The sequence below is a fragment of the Balaenoptera ricei genome, chromosome 12, assembly GCF_028023285.1.
Source record: "Balaenoptera ricei isolate mBalRic1 chromosome 12, mBalRic1.hap2, whole genome shotgun sequence".
In the NCBI taxonomy this organism is placed as follows: domain Eukaryota; kingdom Metazoa; phylum Chordata; class Mammalia; order Artiodactyla; family Balaenopteridae; genus Balaenoptera; species Balaenoptera ricei.
In genome coordinates, this window is record NC_082650.1 from 33,349,787 (window position 1) to 33,374,832 (window position 25,046).

The 25,046-nt window shown below is 40.9% G+C and overlaps 1 protein-coding gene across 4 annotated transcripts in view; it reads left to right on the forward strand.

The window, feature by feature from the left end:
* The first annotated feature begins 4,387 nt into the window (after positions 1-4,387).
* The window catches only part of ARHGAP18 (Rho GTPase activating protein 18), a 125,049-nt gene continuing 104,390 nt past the window's right edge, over positions 4,388-25,046 (forward strand). For all 4 annotated transcript variants that reach the window (XM_059941241.1, XM_059941242.1, XM_059941239.1 and 1 more), the window contains exon 1: positions 4,388-4,564. In XM_059941241.1, the coding sequence (XP_059797224.1) occupies positions 4,452-4,564 (113 nt within the window). In that variant the 5' untranslated portion in view covers positions 4,388-4,451. The remainder of the gene's footprint in view (positions 4,565-25,046) is intronic.

Sequence of the window (25,046 nt, forward strand, 5' to 3'; positions counted from 1 at the left end):
CTTTGCCGATTGAAAGGTCAGTTTTCACATTGCACTGTGTCCCTATACAGGCTTCCAATGATCTTACAGTGTTTGAGTATAAACATTCTCCTTAGTTAATTCCATTTAAAGTGACAGAAACCAATTAAGAAAATATTAGATAAATATGTTCATCTGTTGCAGTTTTGGTACCCTGCAAATATAATTCCATACTACTAAGTAGGCTCCTAAATCAAAATATGAAAACCAGTTAATACATTCTTTAATACTACTAGCTCTGAGGCTAAGAATTTTTTTTTTTTCATTATTTTTGAACATGGCTGTCAAATTATCTGAGGCTGCAGTGCTATCTCCACCCTATTTTTTTTTTTTTTTTTTTTTTTATAAATTTATTTATTTATTTATTTATGGCTGTGTTGGGTCTTCGTTTCTGTGCGAGGGCTTTCTCTAGTTGCGGCGGGCGGGGGCCACTCTTCATCGCGGTGCGCGGGCCTCTCACTATCGCGGCCTCTCTTGTTGCGGGGCACAGGCTCCAGACGCGCAGGCTCAGTAGTTGTGGCTCACGGGCCCAGTTGCTCCGCGGCACGTGGGATCTTCCCAGACCAGGGCTCGAACCCGTGTCCCCTGCATTGGCAGGCAGATTCTCAACCACTGCGCCACCAGGGAAGCCCCTCCACCCTATTTTTAACAACGGATTTGGGTATGTAAATTACAGCTTCCTTTTTCCTCCCTAGGTCATCCAGTTAGTCCCATTTGAAGGGAATGAATGAAATGAATGTTTAAACTGTCTTGATGTTGTTAATTACTTTGTGAGATGTTTCATAACAGGAAAGTCTTTGGCATGCAGTGAGTAGCTTGGAATATTAACATCTTCAAGGACGTTAGGTTCTCAGTGTTTGTTTAAAGTGGTTGCAGAAGAGAGTAAAATAATACCTTTTTTTTTTTGTTTTTTTCATAAAATGTATCTCTATGAGGAAGGGTATGAGGGACAGACTAGCTAATTCTTGGTAGGGTTTTAGGTTTGAAACAGGAGTAGCCTTTCAAGAAACCATTTTAAAAAAAATAAATTTATATATTTAATTTATTTTTGGCTGCATTGGGTTTTCGTCACTGCGCGTGGGCTTTATCTAGTTGCAGCAAGCGGGGGCTGCTCTTCGTTGCAGTGCACAGGCTTCTCATTGCAGTGGCTTCTCTTGTTGCGGAGCGTGGGCTCTAGGCGCACGGGCTTCAGTAGTTGTGGTGCGCGGGCTCAGTAGTTGTGACTCGCGGGCTCTAGAGCGCAGGCTCAGTAGTTGTGGCGCACGGACTTAGTTGCACCGCGGCATGTGGGATCCTTCCGGACCAGGGCTCGAACCCATGTCCCCTGCATTGGCAGGCGGACTCTTAACCACTGTGCCACCAGGGAAGCCCCTCAAGAAAGCATTATGGTAGTAAGGTTTGCGTCCGTGATGGTCATAAGAAAATTCTGAAAGTGGTTTTTCATCTATTGAATACTTGAGCCTATATTTGAAGCTAAGTACCCCAGGATACAAGCCTGCCAGCTGTCTCCCTGTGACAGGCAACATTCTCAGACCAGTAACAACTGGGCTTATTAGGAGGAAAGGAGGAGGAGTCCAGAGGATTTCCATGTACCTGAAAGTTAAATTAGCAGGATTCAAATTTTATGTACCAAGCTATGTAAATCAATTTGTGCCACATTTTATTTTATGCCTCACAAAAATTAAAAAGCTTGGCTACTATGAACCCAAATACTACTTTGAGCTAGTAAAATAGTTTCATTTTGATTTATACATTGTGATTTATTTGTTATTAAACAAATGGAGAGACTATAGTCAGGCAAAAATGTAACTTAATCATCATTTTGGCTAAGACTGGACAAAAGCTCCCTGTATAATAAATTGTCTCATGAGAGCTGGCAGCGCTCATGGCTGTCAATGGGCATGTGTGACACTGACTGAGGATATAGCAAAGGAAGAAGAAAAAATAGAAAAATAAAGAAGATAAAAAGGAGGTCCAGGGAAGTAAGGGAAAGGATGGTGTGGGATGAAGAGAAAAACAGAGAAGTAAAGAGTTTTTAAAAGCTAGAGTGTATGGCCTACCAATAATTGTAGAAGGTAGTGATTCTTGGTTTTTGTTTTTGTTTTTTAAATCTCAGAGCAGCTACGTAAAAAAGAAGGGTGAATGTGGGAGCATTAATCATTTTTCCACATAAAGACATTAAAAAGAAATCATACACTGCAGTCAACTTACCTTTTGCCTCTCTTCCTGTGCTTTTCATCTTGCCTGAACTGGTAAACATCGCATCATAGGATCATACTGGTAGGTCCGTGAGGATCACTTGTCTGATATTACCAATTTAACTAAAAAAAAAAATTACTGTACTTTCTAAGGACACATTAAATTCATTCAGTTCTTTACCACTCAGCATTCACTGAACATCCGCTATGTGGAAGGTAAGTTAGATGTGGAAGGCCCAGAAAGGAATGACAGGGGGGCCAGAGGGAATGGTGTCTGGCAGAAGAGATGGAGAGACTTGTGTGGGTAAGGGAGCAAAAATGTTCAGTACCGTACGCAAAGGTTTGGAACTGGTTCTGTTAGCAATGGGGAACCAGTGGAAGTTTTATGGGGAGACATCAGTAGGGCTGTGCTTGGGTGTGCTAATAATGTGCCATATAATTTAGAGGAGGAAGCAAGAAAATGAGTTAAAGCGTTGTTGTAAGATTGGAGTTAAGATCTAATTACAGGGTACAGAGAGGATTTAGGTAGTGGGGACAGAAAGGAGACAATGGGTAGAGCCCAGTGGAGGTATTAGTTGATATGCAAAAGTTGACCAACTACTTGTGGAGTGGGGAGGGAGGAAGCTGTAATAAACTCTTTTTTAGGAAGACTTGTAAATGGGAGTTCACAGCAGATACCAAAGAGGATTTTAAAAAATAATAATAATTTTTTGATACTTTAAGAGTGTGTAAGTATGAATATTTATCTCTCATGATCATTTTAAATAATAAAAGAAGTACAAACAGTATATTTATGGAATGATGAAGTTGAAAACTTATTTATGAGGAAGTTTAGATACAAATACTGATAGACCGTAAAAACCAACCACAAAAACCACTTCCATTCAGGCTACTAGATATATAGAGGAGCGTAGAATTTTTTAGAGGAGAAAGGACAGAAACATCTCTTATATTTTTCATAACTTTTGTGCTTGTTTCCTTATCTGCAGGACAAAGAACAGGATGGTGGTTAAAAAGAATGGAATTTAGCCTAGAATTCTGGGCAAATCTAGCTTCTGGCACAGAACAATTGTGTTATCTTAGACAAGGTACTTAATCTGCCCCTCAGCCTCACTTTCCTGCAGATGAGAATGATACCCATGTTATAAGGTGTGTTTGTGTGTGAGAGAAACAGACAGAGGGGGGAGGGGGAGAGGAAGGAGGAGGAAGAGGGAGGGAGGAAGAGAGAGAGAGAACTGAACTGAATTGAATGAGATAATACATGTAAAACACCTGTCACAAAGAGAGCCTGGCATATAGTAAGTGCTCAACAAATAATAGTAAGTACTTTTTTTTTTTTTTAATTCTCTGCAGTGCCATTTAACAGTTTTGGTAGATGGGTCTCTTTTTGGTACTGAAGGGTATTTTGTTAAAACAAAAGGTAAACTTGGCATTGGCTATGTGAAAGAAGATGGTATTCTAGGTACACATCTTTTTTATGAAGACATTTTAGACTCGACACAACAGGTAGCCTTTCTCTCTCTTTTTTTTAAAAATATTTATTTATTTAGGCTGTGCCGGGTCTTCCTTGGGGAGAGCGGGCTTAGTTGTGGTATGTGGGATCTTAGTTCCCTGACCAGGGATTGAACCTGGGCCCCCGGCCTTGGGAGCTCGGGGTCCTAACCACTGGACCACCAGGGAAGTCCCCAGGAAGCCTTTCTTGTCACCTGTATGGCACAGTTTTGCTGGGCATGTTGATTGGGTTTTGCTATGGTTAATTTTAACGCTGACCTTGAAGGGGCTAAGAAGAGCCCTTACTCCCGTTGCATGAAGTAGCAGAAATTATCAGATGGAAACAGGAATTACGAAGGGAAAAAAAGGCTCTGCAGTAATTCATTGTTTCCTAACCAAGACGGCTTGTGCTTACAACGTTGAGAGGCGGCTACAACGTGGCCGTTTAATCAGATCAGAATAACGCGGGAGTGGGAGCAACTAGTACCCCCGCCACCCCCCACCCCTTAACTGCAGCCTCTCGGACTGGGGTTGTCCCCGGGCTGCGGCCACGCTCTGAGTCACCGGTCTCCCCCTTGGAGAGTCAGCGGCCCAGCTCCGGAGAGGCCCCGCCCCTCACTTGTGAATCGCTGGCCTTGGTGGGAGGAGCCGGCCGATGCTAATGAGCCGAGTTGCCGGGAGAGCCAGGAACTTCTTTCCCCTCCTCTGTGTCAGAATCGCAGAAATTATGCCCCTTCTCTCACCATGAGCTGGCTCTCCAGTTCCCAGGGAGTTGTTCTCACTGCCTACCACCCCAGCGGCAAGGACCAGGCCCTGGGGGGGAACCCTGGCAAGGGAGGGGAGGAAGCCACCACGAGGTAAGCCCGGGCACCCGAAAGCTAGAGAACAAAACAAAGCCCTCTTACCTGCTCCGGGGAAAAAAGTGACAGGGAAGTTAGTGTGGGGAGAAAGGAACCAAAAGCCACAGGTCGCGCCTAACCTCGTGCAGCAGCAGAAATCTTTGGCTGGGGTTTTCTGTACTTTGCACCTCACCTAATCCTGAAACCGCCTCTACGATGACTTGTGAAGACGGATAGGAAGGAACTGGGGCGATGGCTGTCAGGCTCCTTGCTCAGCAGGTGCATTTGCAAATGCTGAAAGATCAAATAACTATATTTGAAACACTTCCTGTGAGTTGGAATTCTTGAATGGGCTCAAGGCCCAGCCACTGGAACTGCTGCTTGGGAACGGCGCCAACAAGCAGGAGGGCTGTTCGCTGTATTCTACAATCTGCTGTTGTTACATTGTGATTCTTTTCCCCCTTCTTCTGGCTGAAAGCAAACTTCTTAGGCAGAAAGCCCAAGACACTGGCCTGGGGCAGTAGATTTCACATTCTTCGGCGTATGTAGATTGTTTTGTTGGTGGGGGAGCTTTCAAAAAGGTTTTGTCAGGAAGTAGTACTCTGCTGCTAGAGTGACCTGTGGTTAATGTTAAATCACTTTATAGGCAGACAGGGCGAATGTTCTATAGACCACTGAGGCGCAAAGAGTACCGTCTATCTGTGTACTTTGTTCTGTTTTTCCAAGCCTTTACCCCCCCCCCCTTCCTTTCCTTAATGACCTTCTCACTAGCTGAACATTTTTACCTCCTGTCTTAGATATAAATTGTAAATATTGGCCTAGAAACTTGCAAACAGCAAATGCTAACCTAATAGGGTAAGATACTAAATTAGTTATCAGTAAGCACATTTCCTCCTTGATGTTTAATGTGATAATAAAACTTTCTTTGTTCTTTTGTGACTTATGCTTATGCCTTAAGCTGGAATAATGCCTTCTTTCATTTGTTTTAAAATCCCCAGATGTGGAGGAGGGGAATAAAAATCAAAGGAATGGCTGTAATACTCTGCGCTAGATTCCCAGGCTGACCAGAATTTTTCCTCACATTGCAACCGCCATATGTATTCCATTGACTTAATTCATTTCCAAAGATAAAAGGGATTTGCTGCTTGTGCTTTGGATGTGTTATCATTTTATTTTGTGTGAGAGGTCATAAAGTGTTTTCATCCATTTTTTCTGTAGCACACTAACGAGATAGTAACCTTTCAGCAGTAAGCAGACTGCAACGCCAACCCCTTACTGTCTGTAACTTGGACTCCACTTGACGGTCAAAACTGCCAGAATTGTGCAGACTTAGCACATTCTCCAGAGACTTTACTCTGGGATGGCCTGAGGATCTGAGCTGAATTTTGGATCTTGATTGTGAGAGTGAAAAGAACCTTAGGGACTTTGAGTCCTGACCTCTCATTTTTACCTTGAGGACTCAAACCCAGGGATTAGACTGCTGCAAAGTCTCTTGTCGTGGGGCTTTGCCTGGGGCTGCATATTGAGACATGGAGCCTTTATCCGATGTTTGCAGTTTTGCAGCCTGTTGTGGGTGGCCTATACTTGAGTGGGTTGAGAGAACAAAAGAGAGGAACAGGGCATTCTCAACCTTGTCCAGAGCAGAATCATTCTCAACCTAGGCTAGCGCAAAATCGAGAGGGTGTAGGGTGGGCAGCTGCTCATACAGCAAGCGCACTCCAGGGAGTGGTAGCGCCAGACCTGTTCCCAAGTGCCTCCCCCACTGGCTGCCATATTGCTTGCCCATACTGGCCCCAAATTCCTACCACTGAACTAGAGTCCTAGGCTGGAGAAGATGGGAGCCTTGGTTTGAGGGCTGGGGGGGGGGGGTGGGGAGGAGAGAAAAGGGACAGTCCTGATTGGCTTTTACCCTTAAGCATGGAATCATTTATCAGATAAGCTTAGTGTTTCTTTGGGAGGCACCTTCTGTAGCCTGGAGAGGTTGAGATATTGCTATTGGGGCAGAAGGGGGGTGGTGGTGGGAGGAGGGATTTGAGGGTGGGATGGGGTCAGGAGCCATCCTTTAAAGATGGTGGTGAGGGAGTGGGGCACAGGGCTTCGGCTCTGGCCCGAGGTTGTCGGCTTGTACTTGAAGCACTGGCAAGCTGCCCCGGCGTGCAAGTTTGGTGGTTGATGCCTATTTTAAAAAGCTCTTCAAAAGTCAAAACCAAACCAAAACAAACAAACAAACTGTGAAAAAGAGACAAAAGTTAGACTCTTGTGTTCCCATCCACATATTTAGCAGTTGTTGAAGGGAGCACAGAAGTCTAATTTGGCTTATTGCAAGACTTTGTCTCCTAAATAATATGCACTTTGATGAACTACTTAATCAAATGTTTAGTTCAGTAAGATGAGCTCATGTATATGCCATTTGATAAGTATAAATGATTATGTATATGATTTAGGATATTTATAGAAAGCATTTGAGTTTTAGCCCTATGTTACCAGGTCCTTTTTTTTTTTATTGTTGTTTTGGTCTTTGGGGAAGCTGGGATAGTAGGGAATTAATATTTTTGTAAGTTATCTGTTAGTCTAAAATTCCCTCCATTCCATTCCATTCCATTCCATTCCATTCCATTATCCCTCTTTATCAGGACACGACACATTCATTGGATACCTGATTAAGGAATTCTTCCTACTCATAGTTAGACCCTCTCAAATATTTACAGAATTCTGTTTTCAATTTTTTTTGTTATATTTCTTCTTGAAAACATTAGGATTTGAAGAAATATGCTAACGTTAGTTGTTCTGACTGACTTGTGCATAGTCAAATGTTTCCAGAAGAAACCACTTTTTATGAGTAGCTATATTTATAAGACTTTATTTACTTGTTAATTTTCAAGTAGGTTTCTTAATGTTTACTTTTGCAAAGCAGTTTTTCAAAGAATACTGCATTTTGTCTATTCTTACTGTTTTCCCTTGACTTTCCCGTCATTTTAAGAAAAACTATTGTTTGCTTCCTATCAGTTTTTGCTAATATTTGATAAATATTAATGTCAAATGGTATTTTTCTTCTTATTAAACCTTTTAACTCTAGTTTCGTCTGAGATTTTTTTTTTTTTTTAAACTTTGGGTTTATTTATTTTATTTATTTATTTTATTTATGGCTGTGTTGGGTCTTTGTTTCTGTGCGAGGGCTTTCTCTAGTTGCGGCAAGCTGGGGCCACTCTTCATCGCGGTGCGCGGGCCTCTCACTGTCGCGGCCTCTCTCGTTGCAGAGCACAGGCTCCAGACGCGCAGGCTCAGTAATTGCGGCTCACGGGCCTAGTTGCTCCGCGGCATGTGGGATCCTCCCAGACCAGGGCTCGAACGCGTGTCCCCTGCATTGGCAGGCAGACTCTCAACCACTGCGCCACCAGGGAAGCCCCCGTCTGAGATATTTTTATGTCTTCTATGAGTAAATGTATAGCATTCGTCATGTAAGATCTTGTTTTGTTGACCCCATTTGCCATTGGTGTTGGGCAAGCAGAACCAAGAGGCACTAGGTCATGATGACATAAAGCCTGAAAATCTGGGTTCGGGGGCCAGGCTGCGTGGGGTCACATCCCGATTGACTCTCCCACTCATTCTCAGTGTGGCCTTGGAAGGGTTATTTAAATCTCTACCTGTAAATTGAACTTCATATTAGTGTTCACTTCACTGAGAGGATTAAGTGGGATGATCCACGTAAAGCCCGTAGAACAGTGCCTGGTTCATGGCTAGCTGCTGCTTGCTTTCACACTAGATACAGAAAAGGAAAGAACTTATCGAGCTTTGTGGCATGTAACATATTTTTCCTCATTTCAGAAGCATTTTCACAAATACCGTTTTGTCACGTGTTAAGAAACATGGGCATGATCCTTATGCTTAACTAAAAATGGCATAACTGAAAATTAACCATTATGTAAAAGTTCAGGCCTGGAAGAGGGCTGCCATCTTCTCGTGTCTTTCTTTTACGTGAATTTACAGCATTTAAAAAAACTTACTGTATCATGTACTGTATCATGAGTTCTTTCCTTCTGAACTTGTGTGTTATCTGAAATTATATATATTTTTGGTGAAGGTAGGGTGGCGAAGAGTTGTTATATTGCAATTATGTCATAAGTGAACGACTGTTTCTTTTTATTTTTCCTAGCCTTATCATTGAAGGCATGATTCCTCATTCTAATTTTGCAGGAGTTAGTGACCAAATGCATTTTTAACCTGTCCATATGGATAATTGTTTTCTAGATCAATCTAGTCCTCCATGTGCTGGCATAAGAGTACTTTCTAAAAACTGATTTTCTTTACTGTGTCGTTTAGAAGCCCTATTCATAATTTTCTCTTGAATTGTTAAAAGACACACCCAGTATTCTAACTGGGCAGGTCTTACCTTTATTTAGAGTTATGTGACATTTGCCTTTTAACTGCCCTCATCTGTGAGGCATGTGATTTTTGTGGGCCTGTTTAAAGTTATCTTCATGGGACATATATTAGGTGTATGCCTTTTCAAATATAAGGATTTATAAATCTCAAGAACCCACCTTCTTAAAAAAAAAAAACAAAAAAACCTGCTGAAAACTTTCCTTGCCTTCCACGGTCCCCTTACTTCTTTCATCGTCCACCTTTGTTTTTCTTTTCTAACGGGGGCTAGTGCTTATTTGAAGGTTTATGATTGCTCTTTTGGTGTTTAAGTTCTTAGTATCTGTCTTGTTTTTGAGAGTGTTGCAGCATAACGAACTCACAAAAATTGATGCGTTTAACAACGCACGTGATGGCTTCTGGATTGCCTGGTAATTAGGCCTAAAGAGTTTTTAATAATTGGCCCACCAAAATGAATTATTTTTTTCTCTTGTTTTCAAATTCCTCATTATCTGTACACCTGAGTATCATTTACAGGTTAGTAAAAGGACCCAGCATCCTAGAGGCCAAGGCCACACTTGTGTCAAGTGGAAGTTCCCTGTGCTCCATGGTCATGGATCTGTGAGGTCTCACTCCCTTTGGTGGCCTTTGCTCTCCTACATCTTCTTGATTTGAATGCTGTCCAAAGGTCCTGAGAAGCCTCTCTACTTGTCACCCTAGTGGTGTCCCTGTGAGAGGGCTTGGAACAGCAGAAACTTGAGGCCTCCAGGCTGTTGCTTGGGTGGTGATGGGGTAGAGGCTGGGGGTGGGCGGAGATAGCAGCTGGTCTCCAAGCTTGGTTTGGGGAAGAGGGTGTGCTAGGCCGAGTGTGATTCCAGTCGTTTCCTGAACTCTCTCCTTTAGGTGATTACCGTCCTGACCTAAACCTTTCATTTCATACAAATACTCCGAGATGAAATGGTCTGTTGTCAAAGTTTTAGTCAGTATTGATCTTTAATGACTTTGTTTTACTTTTGATAAGAGGAGACAGAAAATAAGAAGTTTTCTTATTTGAGGCGAGTGGGGACAAGTAAAGGTGTTGGGGGTGGATTAGGGCAGAGGGAGCAGAAAGGATGATGTCTGGATAATTCTGAAGACACATTCTTTTGACTTCTGTGTTCGTTGCTGTGAGCTGGCCAAGTTTATCCCTTTTTTTGCAAGAAGTAAACAGAAACCATGGAGATCTGTGTGGCCAGTTACTGCATCTGGAGTCTTTTCTCTACTCAAGCCCACTAAGTATCTGAATTTTTGTGTCGGAAAAAATTGTGAAACGTCATCCCCTTGACACATGCTCTTTCGGTAGTTGCTTTTGCAAAGAACACTTGTGTCTTTAGGGAAAATGAGGTTTATTGCAGGCATCTGGGTCATAAGGAAAAGACCCTGTCTTCTTCCCTCAGGACTGGTCACATGGCATGTTGCTCTCTTTTTGGGACTCTATTCTCTTCTGTCCACTGGCTTTATAATCTCCTTATTTCGAGCTTGAGTTTGGCTCTCAACGGATGCCCCACCCTTGTTGCCCTCTATCATCTTACATCTCATAGCAAACAGACGGACTAATTTCAAATTTTTGAAAGGGGATCAGGTTTGCCCAGTTAATTTTTTTGAACTGTCCCAGGAAGCCTATGATTTGACCATTTGGGGTCTTTTTAGAGAAGCAGATTCTGTAGGCGGGGCAGTTTCCCTCCAAAGGCAATGTGGTGTCTTTGCTAAGCTGTTCAGAACTTTATTTGATTCCTCATCTATGAAATGAGTGTAATAATGCTCGGATTCACAAGGTTAATTTTAAAGATCAAATGTGTAGCTTTTGAAAGTATTCAAAAAAAAAATGTGCACATCAGGAACATTATTACTAAATCCTTTTCAATACAATATCTTATCTTTTCCCTGGACGTTTTGCTGAATCAGAATTGTCACATGGAACTTTTGGGTTTAATTTGCACTTTGCTTTTTTGCTGCGCATTAAAATGTAAGTTCCTTGAGGATGGAGATCTTGCCTTATTTTGTCTCTTTACCTGGGTTTAGCAAAGTGCTTGACCTACTCTAGGCAGGTAATAAAAGTTTGAATGAATGAGTGTAAGAGGGAGTAGGGTGCAGTGATTACACCTACTTTGTGTGATCACTTTGGAACTAGACTGTCTGAGTCAGAGTCCTGGTTCTGTCATTTAATAGCTGTGATCTTGGGCAAGTTATTTAATGTCATAGAGCCTCAGTTTTTTCTCTTCCTTCTGCAAACTGGGCATAGTAATACCTAACTCAAGAGTTATTATGAGGATTGAATGAGTTAGTATATGTAACGTACTTAAAAGAGTGCTTGACATAAAGCACTGTGATTGTCTATGATGACGCAGGGCAGTCAAAGACCTGTGGGTGAATTAATTTGGAAATACTGTTAGAAAGCATTTTTGAAATTGATTTGTAAGTGGTTCGGAAAAAGAATGCTTGCTTTAATACATGTGCAGTATAACTTCTTAATTTGAAAAATAATATTTGTGGAATAAGTTTAAGATATTTATAAAAATATCTCAGATTATATTAATGTTAATAACTACAAAGAATACCAAAACAGTATCTTAAAAAGGGCTTAAAGGTATTGAACCCCTGTTAAGCACAGGTGACTCTTTTAAACAGCTTTTTGTAGTTTGGGTGGATATAAATTTCTAAATCGTTTGTTACTCTTAATAAGATGGAAAATCATCTTGTTTAGAGCAAGGAAAAGTTATTTGCTCATTTTCCTCAAAGACCGAATTGACTTTAGGTTATTTGAATACTTGTAGGTAAAAGTACTAGTATATCACCATACCTAAAGTTTTTGAAGACACGATCATTTTTACGCTTTTTCTTCCTTAAAATATATTTGTGTACTTTCTGAACAACTCTCTTTTTTTTTTTTGACCACACCCTGTGGCTTTTGGGATCTTAGTTCCCTGACCAGGGATTGAAACTGGTTGGGAAACTGCCCCCTGCAGTGGAAGCGTGGAGTCCTAACCACTGGACAACCAGGGAAGTCCCTGAACATCTCTTGATCTTATAACCTAAAAGTGATGTTTCATGGAGCAGAGCTAAGCTGAGGGTGTGATATCCATGGTCCAGATCACCACCCAGTGCCCCCTGAGCCCCATCCCCTTTCTCATTTAGTGCACACATTTAAAGACTATACTGTTGGTTTTTCTCTTCATCTTTATTATACATAATACATTAACTTTAAATGCCTAATGTGCACTGGGCCTAGGCTAGGAAACTCTGTCCCCTTAGCCAGTTCTTCTCAAATCCCTCTCATATGTGCCTTTCAAATTGCTATTAGCTCAGTAGCTCCTGCTTACGAATGGCTCACAGGAGCAGGCTGTTTTGCTTCCACCTCTAAGAGACTGGGGACTTTTTTGGTGGGAGTGGGAGTAACTGGAGGAAAGAAAGAGATAGTGACCTGGAGGGAGGAGGGAGATGTATGCCAGTGAGTAATGCAGAAGCCATTTTCCATAGAGGGAAAAACAGCATACATGGTAATCAAATCCCAGAGAGCTGTAAATTCTCCAGTCGTGCCATTTTCTGGATTCGCAGAGTTCTTTTCACCTGCTGGAAAACTCAAAGCACCATATATCTGTGGCATTGTTGCTATGGGAGAATGTGTCCTGAGTTCCCAACAACAGGTTTTGAAATACATTTTTCAAACCTAAATAAAATTTTCAAGTAACTTGGGGGTGACTGTCCTCTGTTGCCTCTTAGGATCTTTGTGAATTGAGACGTGACAGTGATGCTTTTTTCTGCTTCCTTTAGTTTCGTCTTACTCTAGTACGGTGTCCTTCTCAAGGTACATGGGAGCACTGCACATGCCAATACGATATGTCTTTCCACAGCTCCTGAACATGTGCCTGTCTTCCATTAGGGGGTATGCACTTGTCTAAGTTTGTCATTTATTTGGAAGATTTAGGAACATGGAAATTGATACATGTTCTTGTGACACTAGTTGAATCAGATTAGAACTGTAAAATGTAATTAACTTAATAAACTGGGAAATGCTTTAACATCATGCTGCTGTGAAACTGAAGCTGTGTAGAAAAATACTGGAATTCACACTAACAAGAATTTTTGAAGTTTGGGTGGGTTGGCTGTAGAGATCTGGTTTATCTCTGAATGCTAACATCTGTCAGGTATCATCTGTATTTTGAGAAAAAGAGTAAGAATTATTTATTGTTGATGAGCAGCATAAAATTGAAATCCTACCTAGAACGAGATTTGGGTAACTCAGGCATTAAAAATATGTAAATGTAGAATGTCTTAAAATTTAAATTGTTTAAAAGAATCCTAATATGTATTTTAATAAACAACCGTGAAGATTTTTGCTGGGTGTATATGATAAGCCTAGAATAAAATAAATGTAAGAATTCCTGCCCTGAAGGAGCTTGCATTATAATACAGATGGATTCTGAAACAATGTTTTCAGTATCATATTTAGGAAGCCATGACATGGTTCTCTCTTTTGAGGTATAAAACTTTAAAATAATTTGTTATTGAATAATTAAGATTTGGTTTGAGTCAGAAAAGGTGAGCTGGCAACTGAAAGTTGAAAGGAACTTTGGCTATTTATAGGTGGTCTAGAAACATGTAACTCGATCAGCTTATTCTATAATTAATGTTTTGACTAGAGTTACTAAGTGTGTGTCTTTTCATTTCTCTCTGGTCCAAATAATACTGTCAAAGCTATGGCCCGTCATCTTGATAGAAGTTATTTAGATCAAGGTAGAAGTAAATTTGTATGATGTCTTTATTTATTTTTAAGTAAATCATTGATTGTTATTTTTAAAATTTATTATTGAAAATGGGGATATATATGCTTCAGTATATCCAGGCTAAAATTCTTTTGATTTATGGCATTTTTGAATCATTCTGGATTATAGTATAACTATATAATGTCATCAGACTGGATATATTTAGGTAATTGTATAAGTGTATTAATCCCTTGCTCCCATTTTTTAGAGAAAGGTTTCTATACTTAAGGATCAATAGGGGCCTGGCAGGTTATATAATAAGTGAAGTGGATGATTGGAAAGTGCAGGCCTCAGAAGAATGTGGGTTTTGTTAGAAAATGTTAGCTAGAATTTTAAAAATACTGAGTAAGCACCCCAAAATCCTATCTGCAGGTTCGATCTGGCCCGGGTACCACCATTTGTGACCCCTATCCTGAAGGTCAAGGTGACTGTTTCAGTCGGCTGTTGCTGTGTAACATACCACCCAAAACTTAGTGACTTAAAATAACAATTTTCTCTCTTGATTCTGGAGGATCACAATCAAGTTCTTTCTTGGGGTCCGTCAAGCAAGATGGGCTGAGGCATGGGGATCATCAGAGGCTTCTTCGTGCACAGGTTTGACACCTGGGCTGGTGGGTCATCTTTCTCCTTGTGCGGCTTCGCCACATGACTAGCTTGGGCTTCCTCATAGCATGGCAGAATCAGAGTAGTCAGACTTCCTACATTCTTGCTGGCTTACCCCAGAGTGAGCATTCTAAGAAGTCTAGGTGGAACCTGCCAGGCTTCTTGGGGCTTGGCCTCAGACGTTACTCAATGCCACTTGGCCATATTCTGTTGGCCAATTAATCATAGCCCAGCTCAAATTCAAGAGCATGGAGGAATAGGCTTCACCCCTCAGTGAGGGAATGGCTTACACAGCTTGGTAAAGAGGTCATCTTTGGCAATAAGCTACTCAGTTATCATTCCAGTCTCTCTGTATCTGGCATTACCTGCCTTTTCTGGTCTTATTGCCAACTCCTGTTAGACAGAAACCTCTCTTCCCTGGAGCTTGACTTTAAAATTCTCCGCTAGTACGTACACATCCTATGTGCGTTTATCCTTCCGCCTTGCTTTATTAGGCAAGTTTATATTGTAGAAAATTTTCTATTTACCAAGAACATAAATGCCTTAAGGGTGGGCTTGATTTTTTTTTTTTAAACCTAAGCACTAGATGGATTCAGTACCCTGTATATAATAGGAATTCAACTATATTTGTGCATTGATGGATATTTTATATTTTGGAACAGTTGGGTTTTATGTTTGCAGGACAATTTAGTATAGAGCCTTTTTTTTCTTTCCACCAGAAACAAAAAACAAAACAAAAAAAACCTTGATTCTCAAAAACGTTTTTCACAAAAGTGCTAAATTTGAATTTGATTTTAGGCACAAGTAAATTTGAATTTGGAAAGAATAGAGTCCTGAGAAATGAGATCTTCCTTGTATAGAACATGTTCCCTCTATTTGATAGCAGCAGAGTTGCCAAAGGCCCTTGTTTGTTTACATCCAGTGATATTTACTCTAAGGGACTATTGGACACAGATGTAGTATTTTGGAGTACGTAATATTTTTGAGGTCACATAGTACATACGGAAAATATCCCAGAGGCTATATAAAAATTAATTGCCAGTATTTGAGTTGCTTGCTTTTTCTACTCCCAGAACGTTAGTTTAATTTAACAGTCGTCCAATAATTCTTATCATTGCGCCTTAGCATACCTAAATAGCATCACTGTAGGATATCCTTTCTTTCTTGTTCAGAGACATTGCTTTACTATACCAATTACTTAAATGGATTTGTCTCTTGCCACACTTCCTTCAAAGCAAAGAGGAAAATAAGTGGCTAGAACACCCTCTGAACTCTGGGTGGAGGCGGGGGGAGTGATATTCCCTTAAAGGAGGGAAATTTTTAAAAAATAGTACTTGAAGATTAGAATATGTATCTATTTCTTTAAAAATACTTGGTATCTCCAGCTTAGAGCTGCCACTGTTTTTGTGAGAACCTGCTGCATACATTTTAGTTATTTGTTTATAGCAATGATGGTCATGTTTTATTCGTCAGATCACTTAATTCCTAAGATTTTAAGGTCATTTAAGAAACACATTTACACCAATTTTCCCGTCCCTATACTCTTGATAGGAAATCATATCATCTCCATTTTGCAGGTAAAGGAAAGAGACTAATCCCTTTTGAGCTTAGTTTGAAGCTTGAAGCTTGAAAGCCAGGGCCAGGCTATGTGTCTTTAAAATGAAAGGCTTGTTCTAATAGCTTTTTATACATTTCAGGAGAGACTAATACTTTGTTAATCTGCTTAAAGCAAAATTTCTTTAATAAATAAGTCAAAGGAATAGAGCTCTGTTTCCCAAATTGTATGTGGAGTATTGTTACTAGGTGTTCTGTTGAAAAGGAGTTTTGTGGTCTAATATTTTAGTGTAAATAAAGTTTACTGCAAGACGCCTTGTAGCATATAATATTTTATCTAGTATTTATGAATTGCTAAAAAAAAATTGGTGGCAAGAAGCATATTTTAAATATTCTAAAGTTATTTGACCTAGGAGCCTTTTTTATTTTTTAATAACACTTGTTACCAATGTTCCAGGGAACACAATTTGTGAAATCCCAAAATATTGCTGTTTCTTTATAAGTGGAAAAATGTTCAAAAATTGTATACTTTGGAGTTAGGGACATATTTTGGGCTTTTTCTGTTGTGGTGGTAGTAGTGGTAGTAATAGGTTTTTAAAAATTACCCTTCTTCTGTGGCCACTATCTGTTTTATTGATACAAGCATATCTGTAAAAATCTCCCCTTGGTGAACATATTTCCACAGTAAGAATGTTTATTGCTTTTTAATACCCAAGCTTTATAGAATATACATCTTTTAATACAACATTTTTTAACTCATGTTTTTGTAGGGAAAATTTATACGTATGCCTCCAAACCCAATAACGACATTTTAAACACACATGTGGGGGAAATAGCTCGAGTTACATTTTTAGTATAATGGGGACATCTTGAAAAACATGCCCAGTGTCAATCAAGAGGATATATGCCATGTCACTGCCTGGAAACAACACTTAATCTTACTAATGGTTTGATCTTCAGTAAACAGCACTTAAGCATTTTACATTCAACATGATAGTTTGTTAATTGTGTATTGGAGTATTGCTGTGTGTTTTGTTTTGGAAAACGGGTTGAGGGTCTGGGGTAGATGCGTTCTATGTTATTTTTTCTACTTGAAAGAAGAGGACGACGCCAGTGTTTTTTTCAGGGAAGGATTGCTGCCACTAAATTAGAGAGGCTGTCTTAACTTATTTAACAACCCAAGCAGGTAGGTGATATTACGCCCAGTTTACAAATGGAGAAATGGAGGTGGGGAGTGGTAGAGAACCTCACTTGAGGTCCTAAGTGACAGGACTGGGATTTGAACCTGGGCAATCTGCTATCAGGGTCTTCACCACTGTGCTGTTCATAGAAATTATTTGTTTCCAACTTTTGTAAGCTGAATATGGTTTCTAGAAGTATATGCAGAGCAAGTTAAATTACAACAGAATGTTTGGTTGTCTGGTAGTTTGTGTGTGTGTTTATATATATTTATATAATAAAACTCTGCTCTCTTCTTGTTGAGAGAAGCTTATGTGAATCTGGATTCTCAGCAATTCACTTAGTAGTAAAATAGGCATTTTGGGAGATAACCTTAACTACTTTCAAACCCCAAGATACCATTTACTGCAATGAAGTAGTAAATAGTTTTACTAAATTCTGCCATTTAAGCAAATAATTTTGTGTGGCCTTGAGATATCTCCTGGCATTTTGTGGTCAGCTATTCATGTAACTGGGGCAAATGGTATCACAGAGGAAAAGAAAAACAAATATTTATTGAGTACTCTCTGTGTTCAAAGCCCTTTTAAAATAGACTTTGTTTAATCTTCATAAGGTGAGAATTACCATCCACATCTTAAGAAAGAGAAAGCTCATGTACACAGAATAACTGGTCTGAGACGTACAGCTTGTATATAGATCAATTCTGATTTGAACCTTGGTCATTTTCATCCTACTGACTGGTATAGAATAAGGGCCATTATCATTTTTCTCCCTTCCAAGCACATGTGTCTGAATGACAGTGGGGCCTCAGTTCAAGGGCAGGATGTGTTCTGTGGCAGGCCCTGATCTGGGTCTTTCAGAGCAGCAGTCTGGACATGCCATGCTGCATTGGGGGCCGCAGGAGCCATGGGGAAGTAAAGGAGAAAGCCCCAGGCCGGGACCTCTCTTCTCTCTCCATCAGTAGGCATTTGTAAACTGGAGACTTTCTTCACATGCATTGAAAATCTCCCGGCACCAGCATGACACAGTAATAAGATGTACCTTTAAAATACTGCCACCAAGACTTCCTTGGCGGCGCAGTGGTTAAGAATCCACCTGCCAATGCAGGGGACACAGGTTCGAGCCCTGGTCCGGGAAGATCCCACATGCCGCGGAGCAACTAAGCCCTTGTGCCGCAACTACTGAACCTGCGATTTAGAGCCTGTGAGCCACAACTACTGAGCCCGTGTGCCTAGAGCCCATGCTCCACAACAGAATCCACTGCAATGAGAAGTCCGCACACCGCAACGAAGAGTAGCCCCCACTCACCGCAACTAGAGAAAGCCCGCGTGCAGCAACGAAGACCCTATGCAGCCAAAAATAAATAAATAAGTAAAATTAAAAATAAATAAATTAATAAAATACTGCCACCATCACCACTGTCATTGCTATTAGGTGGTTGTATTTTTCTATAAGGGCTCAATAATCAGATTTTCCTTAGTGCTAGAAAAGTAAGACAGTAAGACAGCTGTGAGGCTACATTGTCTCCAGGTCTTCCCCAACAATCTAGGTGGTCTCAATACTCTTTCTGTCACATGAGAATTTTCCACTGAAATCCAAACGAGCCATTTTCTTTAGCTGGGAAAGTGTGGAAATGTCGCAGTTGCTAATGAACAGCTCCTTTTCACTTAGTAAAGTCATCCAAATACTTCAGGGGGCTGCAAGGACATTAAAGTCTTGGCCTACCACAGACCCAAACGTCTCAAAATAAAATGACCTATTTGGTGTGTCAAAAGCGCTTTTGATTAAATTACTGAAAATAAGGTGGTGAGGGCTGGCTGACTGGACAGCGTATACTTAGAACTATCTTTTAGCCATGGATAGTTTTCGTAGCAAATAGATTTTCTTAGTTTATAACTACTAACCAAGTGATCAATTCAACCACAGATCTTTCTGGAGCTTCCCCACGTTTAGGCAAAGTAATGTGAAACTTGTCCGAAAGCCAAAGGTTGGGGATTACCTTATTCTTGGTCCTAAACCTAGACCTGTTCTATAAATAGTTGATTTCCAGGCCAAGCTGTCCCTGCATGACATGTCCCCATAAATGTCCTGTTGCCACAAATTGCTAATCTTAGCAAAAATAGAATTCTTTGTCCACTCAGAGCTTTCCTAGGATGCCATCCCAGTGCTGCTTTACCACATAGGAAAGCATGCACACGTCACCCAAAGAAATTGATTTGTCTCCTAAGATTCTCTGCCTTTTAAAGCTGTCAATCCTTGACATTATATCCTTTCTCTGTACCCAGGCAAGTGGTTTGCATGGAGCGATCTTCCAAAGCAGCCAAGTCTGCAGACGCAGTGCAGGGAGGAGAGCGAAGGGGGAAGGAAAATATGAACCCTGTGCTGCTGAGGAAACCAAGCATGATGGGATAGTCTTGAGAAAGGGGCCTGCTCAGGCAAGCTTAGCTCCACGGGCAACCTGCCTCTTTGGGGAGAAGGAAGGAAGGAAGGAAGGAAGGGAGCACGCATTTTGAAAAGAGTAAACCATTTCACAGTGTGAAAATTTGACAGAGAAGCCCAGGCTGCCCAGCCCTTGTCTCAGGCTAGTGGGTCCAGAGGCCTCAGGCTAGGGAAGGAGGGGTGCCCTGGGCTTCAGGGTCAAGAACAGAAAACTGGGCCTAGGCCTGGAAGAGGAGGAGAGCAGTTATGGAAGTAAGGGGCGATTGCTCCTGTGGCCTTACAGAGGTGCTGGCTGGCAATAGAGTTGGCCTGCAGGAGCAGCCAAGAACCCAGAAGGCCACTGTGGGCTGACCAGGAGTGGGAGCGTTAGGCTGGTGGGCAGAGCAGTTACCAGGGCTCTTGGCCACAGGGAAGTGTGTATGCAGCCTCTTGGGCAGAAAACAGACTATGGGCAGGAGAAGATTCCTGCAGTGACATGGGCCAGGTATTCACCAGAGACTCTTTATTTGTGCCTTTGTAGGGTAATTCACATTTCCTCAATTATGCTTCCTGGGGACGTGGCCAGGGAAGCGTCTCTTCAGGTATACCTTTTATTTTAATTGATAGTACTGAAATTTTAAACGATCTCGTAACATTTTGTTCTGTGACACGTTAGCCAGTTCCGTCTTAAAGCTTGGAGAGAGTTGGTCTTTAAATTTCCACCTGAGATCCTAATAGTCCAAGCATCTTGAAGAAGTGATCAAAAGAGTGAATTTCATTAGGAAAAACTAGCTTCCTGAGCAAAATGTTAAAATGCACAAAATTCATTGAAGGTTAGATAGGTCTTTCCATGGAGATGGCTAAAGCCAAGATCTGCCTGACTGTGTCTTCCCGCCCTGCTCCCGTCCCTCTCTGCTTGCTCTTTAAAGGGAGTTCCCCAGGCTTCTAAGGACCCCATGCTGATAAGAGATGTGGCTCACGTCTCTTTAAGGATGTAGTCCTTTGTCAAGGACTGGTTTAGGGAAAGTTTTAGTGTATTTGTGTTGCAGGTGACCATTTCTGGGTCATTCACTCCCTCCTCTCTCCCTCACACGCTCGCTACTTCTTTCCTCATCTCATTTTTATTAATGAACGAAATTAAGGATTAAATAACCTGTTGAATTGTGAGGATTTTGTGCACTGCTGTAACATGCCTTATGTTACTCATCAAAGAACAGCTTAAACTGAGCCCCATCTATAAATGACCAAATGTAATGCAATTGTTACACTGCGTTTTTGTGTACCACTAGCATCTTTTTTCAGTCATTCAAGTAATTTGTATTGCAAAAATGATGATAGCATTGAAGTGAATTTAAAATTTCAGAGATTTTAAGAAAATGTCCAAATATTGTGAAGCATATAAGATTTATTTGATCTCTCATGAATCTTCTAACTTGTGACATATGTTTTTAAGCTCATGAAATCATAGCATGCAAAGTTTTCCTTCTTTTTCAGAGGAATATTAAATGCTACAAATCTACATAATGCTGTGTTATTGATATATCTCCTGGGACTTCCCTGGGGTTCTGAGGTTAAGACTCCGAACTTCCATTGCAGGGACGTGGGTTTGATCCCTGGTCGGGGAACTAAGATCCCACATGGTGTGTGGCGTGGCCAAAAAAAAAAAGAAAAGAAAAAAAAAAGATATATATCCTCTTCTCTATGCATGAACATTTTTTTAATATATAGACTTATTTATTTATTTTTGGCTGCGTTGGATCTTTGTTGCTGCTTGTGGGCTTTCTCTAGTTGTGGCGAGCGGGGGCTACTCTTTGTTGCAGTGCGTGGGCTTCTTATTGCGGTGGCTTCTCTTGTTGCAGAGCACGGGCTGTAGGCATGCGGGCTCAGTAGTTGTGGCTCGTGGGCTCTAGAGTGCAGGCTTAGTAGTTGCGGTGCACAGGCTTAGTTGCTCCGCGACATGTGGGATCTTCCCAGGCCAGGGCTTGAACCCATGTCCCCTGTGCTGGCAGGCAGATTCTTAACCACTGCGCCACCAGGGAAGTCCCTATGCATGAGCATTTTAAAGTGTTTATACTATTTAATATTTTATTTGCATTACATCTTGGATAAAAAGTAAATAAGGACTATATTAATTATTTGTTTGAAAGCAAACCTTATCTATAGATTCTAAAATTATACTTGTGAGTAATGTAAACAATCAACTGTTTCTTTACTATCTGAATTATCATCATTTTATTATATTTAGAACATGAATTCTTTTACACTTGGAGAATTTTATATGTTGTATGTAATGACAGGTGATTTGAGCCGAGGGTAAAATCTACCACTTTCGCTCAATCCACGGCAGATATTTAGGAGTTTTCCATTTTAAGTATAACATTTACAGGAATATATCTGATAAGCATGTATTTATTAGTTCAGCAGTGATTTTATGCATTTTAATGGCATGTACCACTTTTAGACATTGCATGTATATGAAGATAATATTAGTGCTTCATGAATTAGTCATTTGGTTATTTTTTACTTATAATTTCCATATCAGTCATTTCACATACACACATACACATGGGTTTACGTGGGCAGGAAATTTGTATTCATTTTGTGATTAATAAAATGTTATTAGGGACTTCCCTGGTGGCGCAGTGGTTAAGAAACCTCCTGCCAATGCAGGGGACACGGGTTTGAGCCCTGGTCCGGGAAGATCCCACATGCAGCGGAGCAACTAAGCCTGTGGCCACGACTACTGAGCCTGCGCTCTAGAGCCCGCAACCCACAACTACTGAGCCCGCGAGCCACAACTACTGAAGCCCGCGTGCCTAGAGCCCGTGTTCCACAACAAGAGAAGCCACCGCAGTGAGAAGCCCGCGCACCTTAATGAAGAATAGCCCCCGCTCACTGAAACTAGAGAAAACCCGTGGACAGCAACGAAGACCCAATGCAACCAAAAATAAATAAATAAATAAATACATACATACAATTTCTTAAAAATAAATAAATTAATTAAATTAAATGTTATTAATTGGACTGTTTAGCCAAAGCAGTCTGGTATGTTTGCTTATTAGCATTAGATTCATAATTTAAATTTATGAAATTATTTTAAAAATAGAAATTAACTGGCCCCCTTTTAAAATCAAATGGCAAGTTGACTTAAATGGTCAAAACTTCTTTGTAGTTTCAGAATTCAGAATGAAAATGTGAAGGCTGGGATGACAGGAGTGAGGGCGGTAGAAAAAGAATTGTTTTTCCAGGGACGCTGTTTTCTCAGGTCCTCACGAAAAGCAAATGGAAAAATGTATGCTTTTTCCAAGTGAAGAAAAAGAGGAATAGAAAGATGTCTGTATGTATATATTTTGCCTTCACACTTGCACTGATTTCTGAAGTTACTCCAAAAGGACATCTTAATGCAAAATAATGTGTAAGTGGATTATCATTCCTGTATCTTTCATGGAAGTACTCTGGTGAACGTTTCAAATGCAAAAACAATAGCTGCCCATTTCTCCTTCCTGGGAGGAAGCTCTTCATCTGAGAGGAGACTTGTTGCCTCTCACTGCCAGGTTTCTCCTTGTCTGTCATGCTAGAGATTGATAAATTTGTCCTAAGCTGCTGATAAGGCCTCAGAGGTCTGGCTGGGGAGCCATCATTAGTGATAACAACTATTAATTCCTCTAGAAATTTAAAATTAGCCCCCTTGGTTGTGTTTGTTCAATAAATTTTAGACAAAGAAGGGTAACAGCAAATACATTTTTGGATGTTGAAGAATTACTTAGAATCTGCATCTTCTTGGCCTTGTGACATTGAGAGCCTCAAGGAGATAGAAGGAAAATAGCAATTTTTATATTAGACAGTACTTAGATGCAGCACACTTAGAATCAGTTTCCTGAATCTCCAAAAGATGGAATCATTGTCACTGGTAGCAGCTCTATTTGTTTTCATTACCCAGTGTAGCAGCTGTCAATGATGAGACATCTTTAAAAACAAAAACAAAAATCCGTACTATGTTAACTCTTCTATGAAGTTTGTTGAGCAGGTACTGTGTTCTGTCCTATGCTGGGTACACTGTGCTATTCAGAGAGAAACCCCTGTTGCGGAGTTTTCAAATTTCTGCTAAGGATGACGAGCCGTGTCATGTTACAATCACTATAGGAAGTTACGATCACTATAATAGAGGTTAAAACAAACCAACCAACCAATAACCCTGCTATGGATGTCTGCAGAGGAAGGACATCTTACATTCAACTAAGGATCCAAGAGAGTTTCAGGTTTCATCTTGTTGGAGTGGTTGGGTAGGATTTGGCTTTGGGGGAAGAAAGTAAATATATTATGAGGAGAGGGAGGTTCAGATGGGCGTTAGTTCTATGAGGATTCTAGTTTGGCTAGAGGACAGGACGTGGAAGGAAGGGCAAGAAGGGGAGGTTGAGGCCAATTTGTGGCAAGCCTTAAAGGTCAACCTTGACTGGGGAGTTGGGATTACTTTCAGTCAGTGGCTGCGTGTGTAACCTGCCCACTTTTCAGAATAGCCAACTGCTCCAGTATGGACCCTTGGTTCCCTTGAACTGGGGCAGATGTAATGGAATGGCATTGTGGCGAAAAGAGGGAGCTCTGGATTGTGAGACAGCATGGTTTCATACCTTGAACCCATCACTAACTAATTATGTGACCTTGGGCAAGTTAACTAAACCTCGCTGTGTTTCAGTGGTGGTATGAGCATTAGATGAGGTAAACCACAGAAAGCACACAGACCCACTGCACATAACTGGGAAAAAAAAATAAAAGAAAAAGTTTGGTCGCTACTGAACCTCTTATGGCATCTTAGACAGTCTCCTCCCGTCTGTCCTATTGAGCATAGCTCGCAATAAGTCTGTCAGTGAATCCAGAGAGAGACAAAATATGATGAGGAGATGGGGAAATGGTCAACACAGGTAAGATGTAGGTAAGAAGAAAGTATGGCATTTTGTATGAACTATAAGTAGTTACCTTTAGGTTCATTTCCTGTAGTGAAGTCTGACTTCCTAGAACAGAGATGCTTGCCTATCTCCTTCCCATATTCAGGGAAGAGAATGAAAGAAGTATCCTCAGGCTAGGACTGCTTTGGTGGGCTTTGAGCCTGAGCTCGAATGTCCTGGTGGGTCCTCCTTGGTGCCTGAGGAGAAGATAGAGGTTATGGCTTGTCAGCCCTAGACAATCAGAAAACACTTTCTTGACTGTGGGATAAGGTCTCAGCTACAAGCTCTGTCAGTAGGTCCTCAGACCTCTAGTATTTCCAGAACTAACATTTGTAGTGTCTGTCGCTTGCAGTAACTCGGACGGTTGGAAACTGTGGTTGTTTAGAGTTTCTCTGAGATCCATGAACCGGAGTTGCAAGTCCTGAAGGTATGGTGTGTAGAAGCCAGGCTCTAACAAGAGCAGGGACTACCTGCCCGGCACCTGCAGCCAATTGTCCTGAAGTGATGAAGCTGTGTGCTTATAAAGAATAGTTTTTTAGGGAGACAGTTTAGTGAAAGTTGACATGGTGACTCCCCTGACTTCTGAAAGAAATGTGAATATGGAGAAAGCCAGAAGTCTGTATAAATATTTCTACAGTTGCA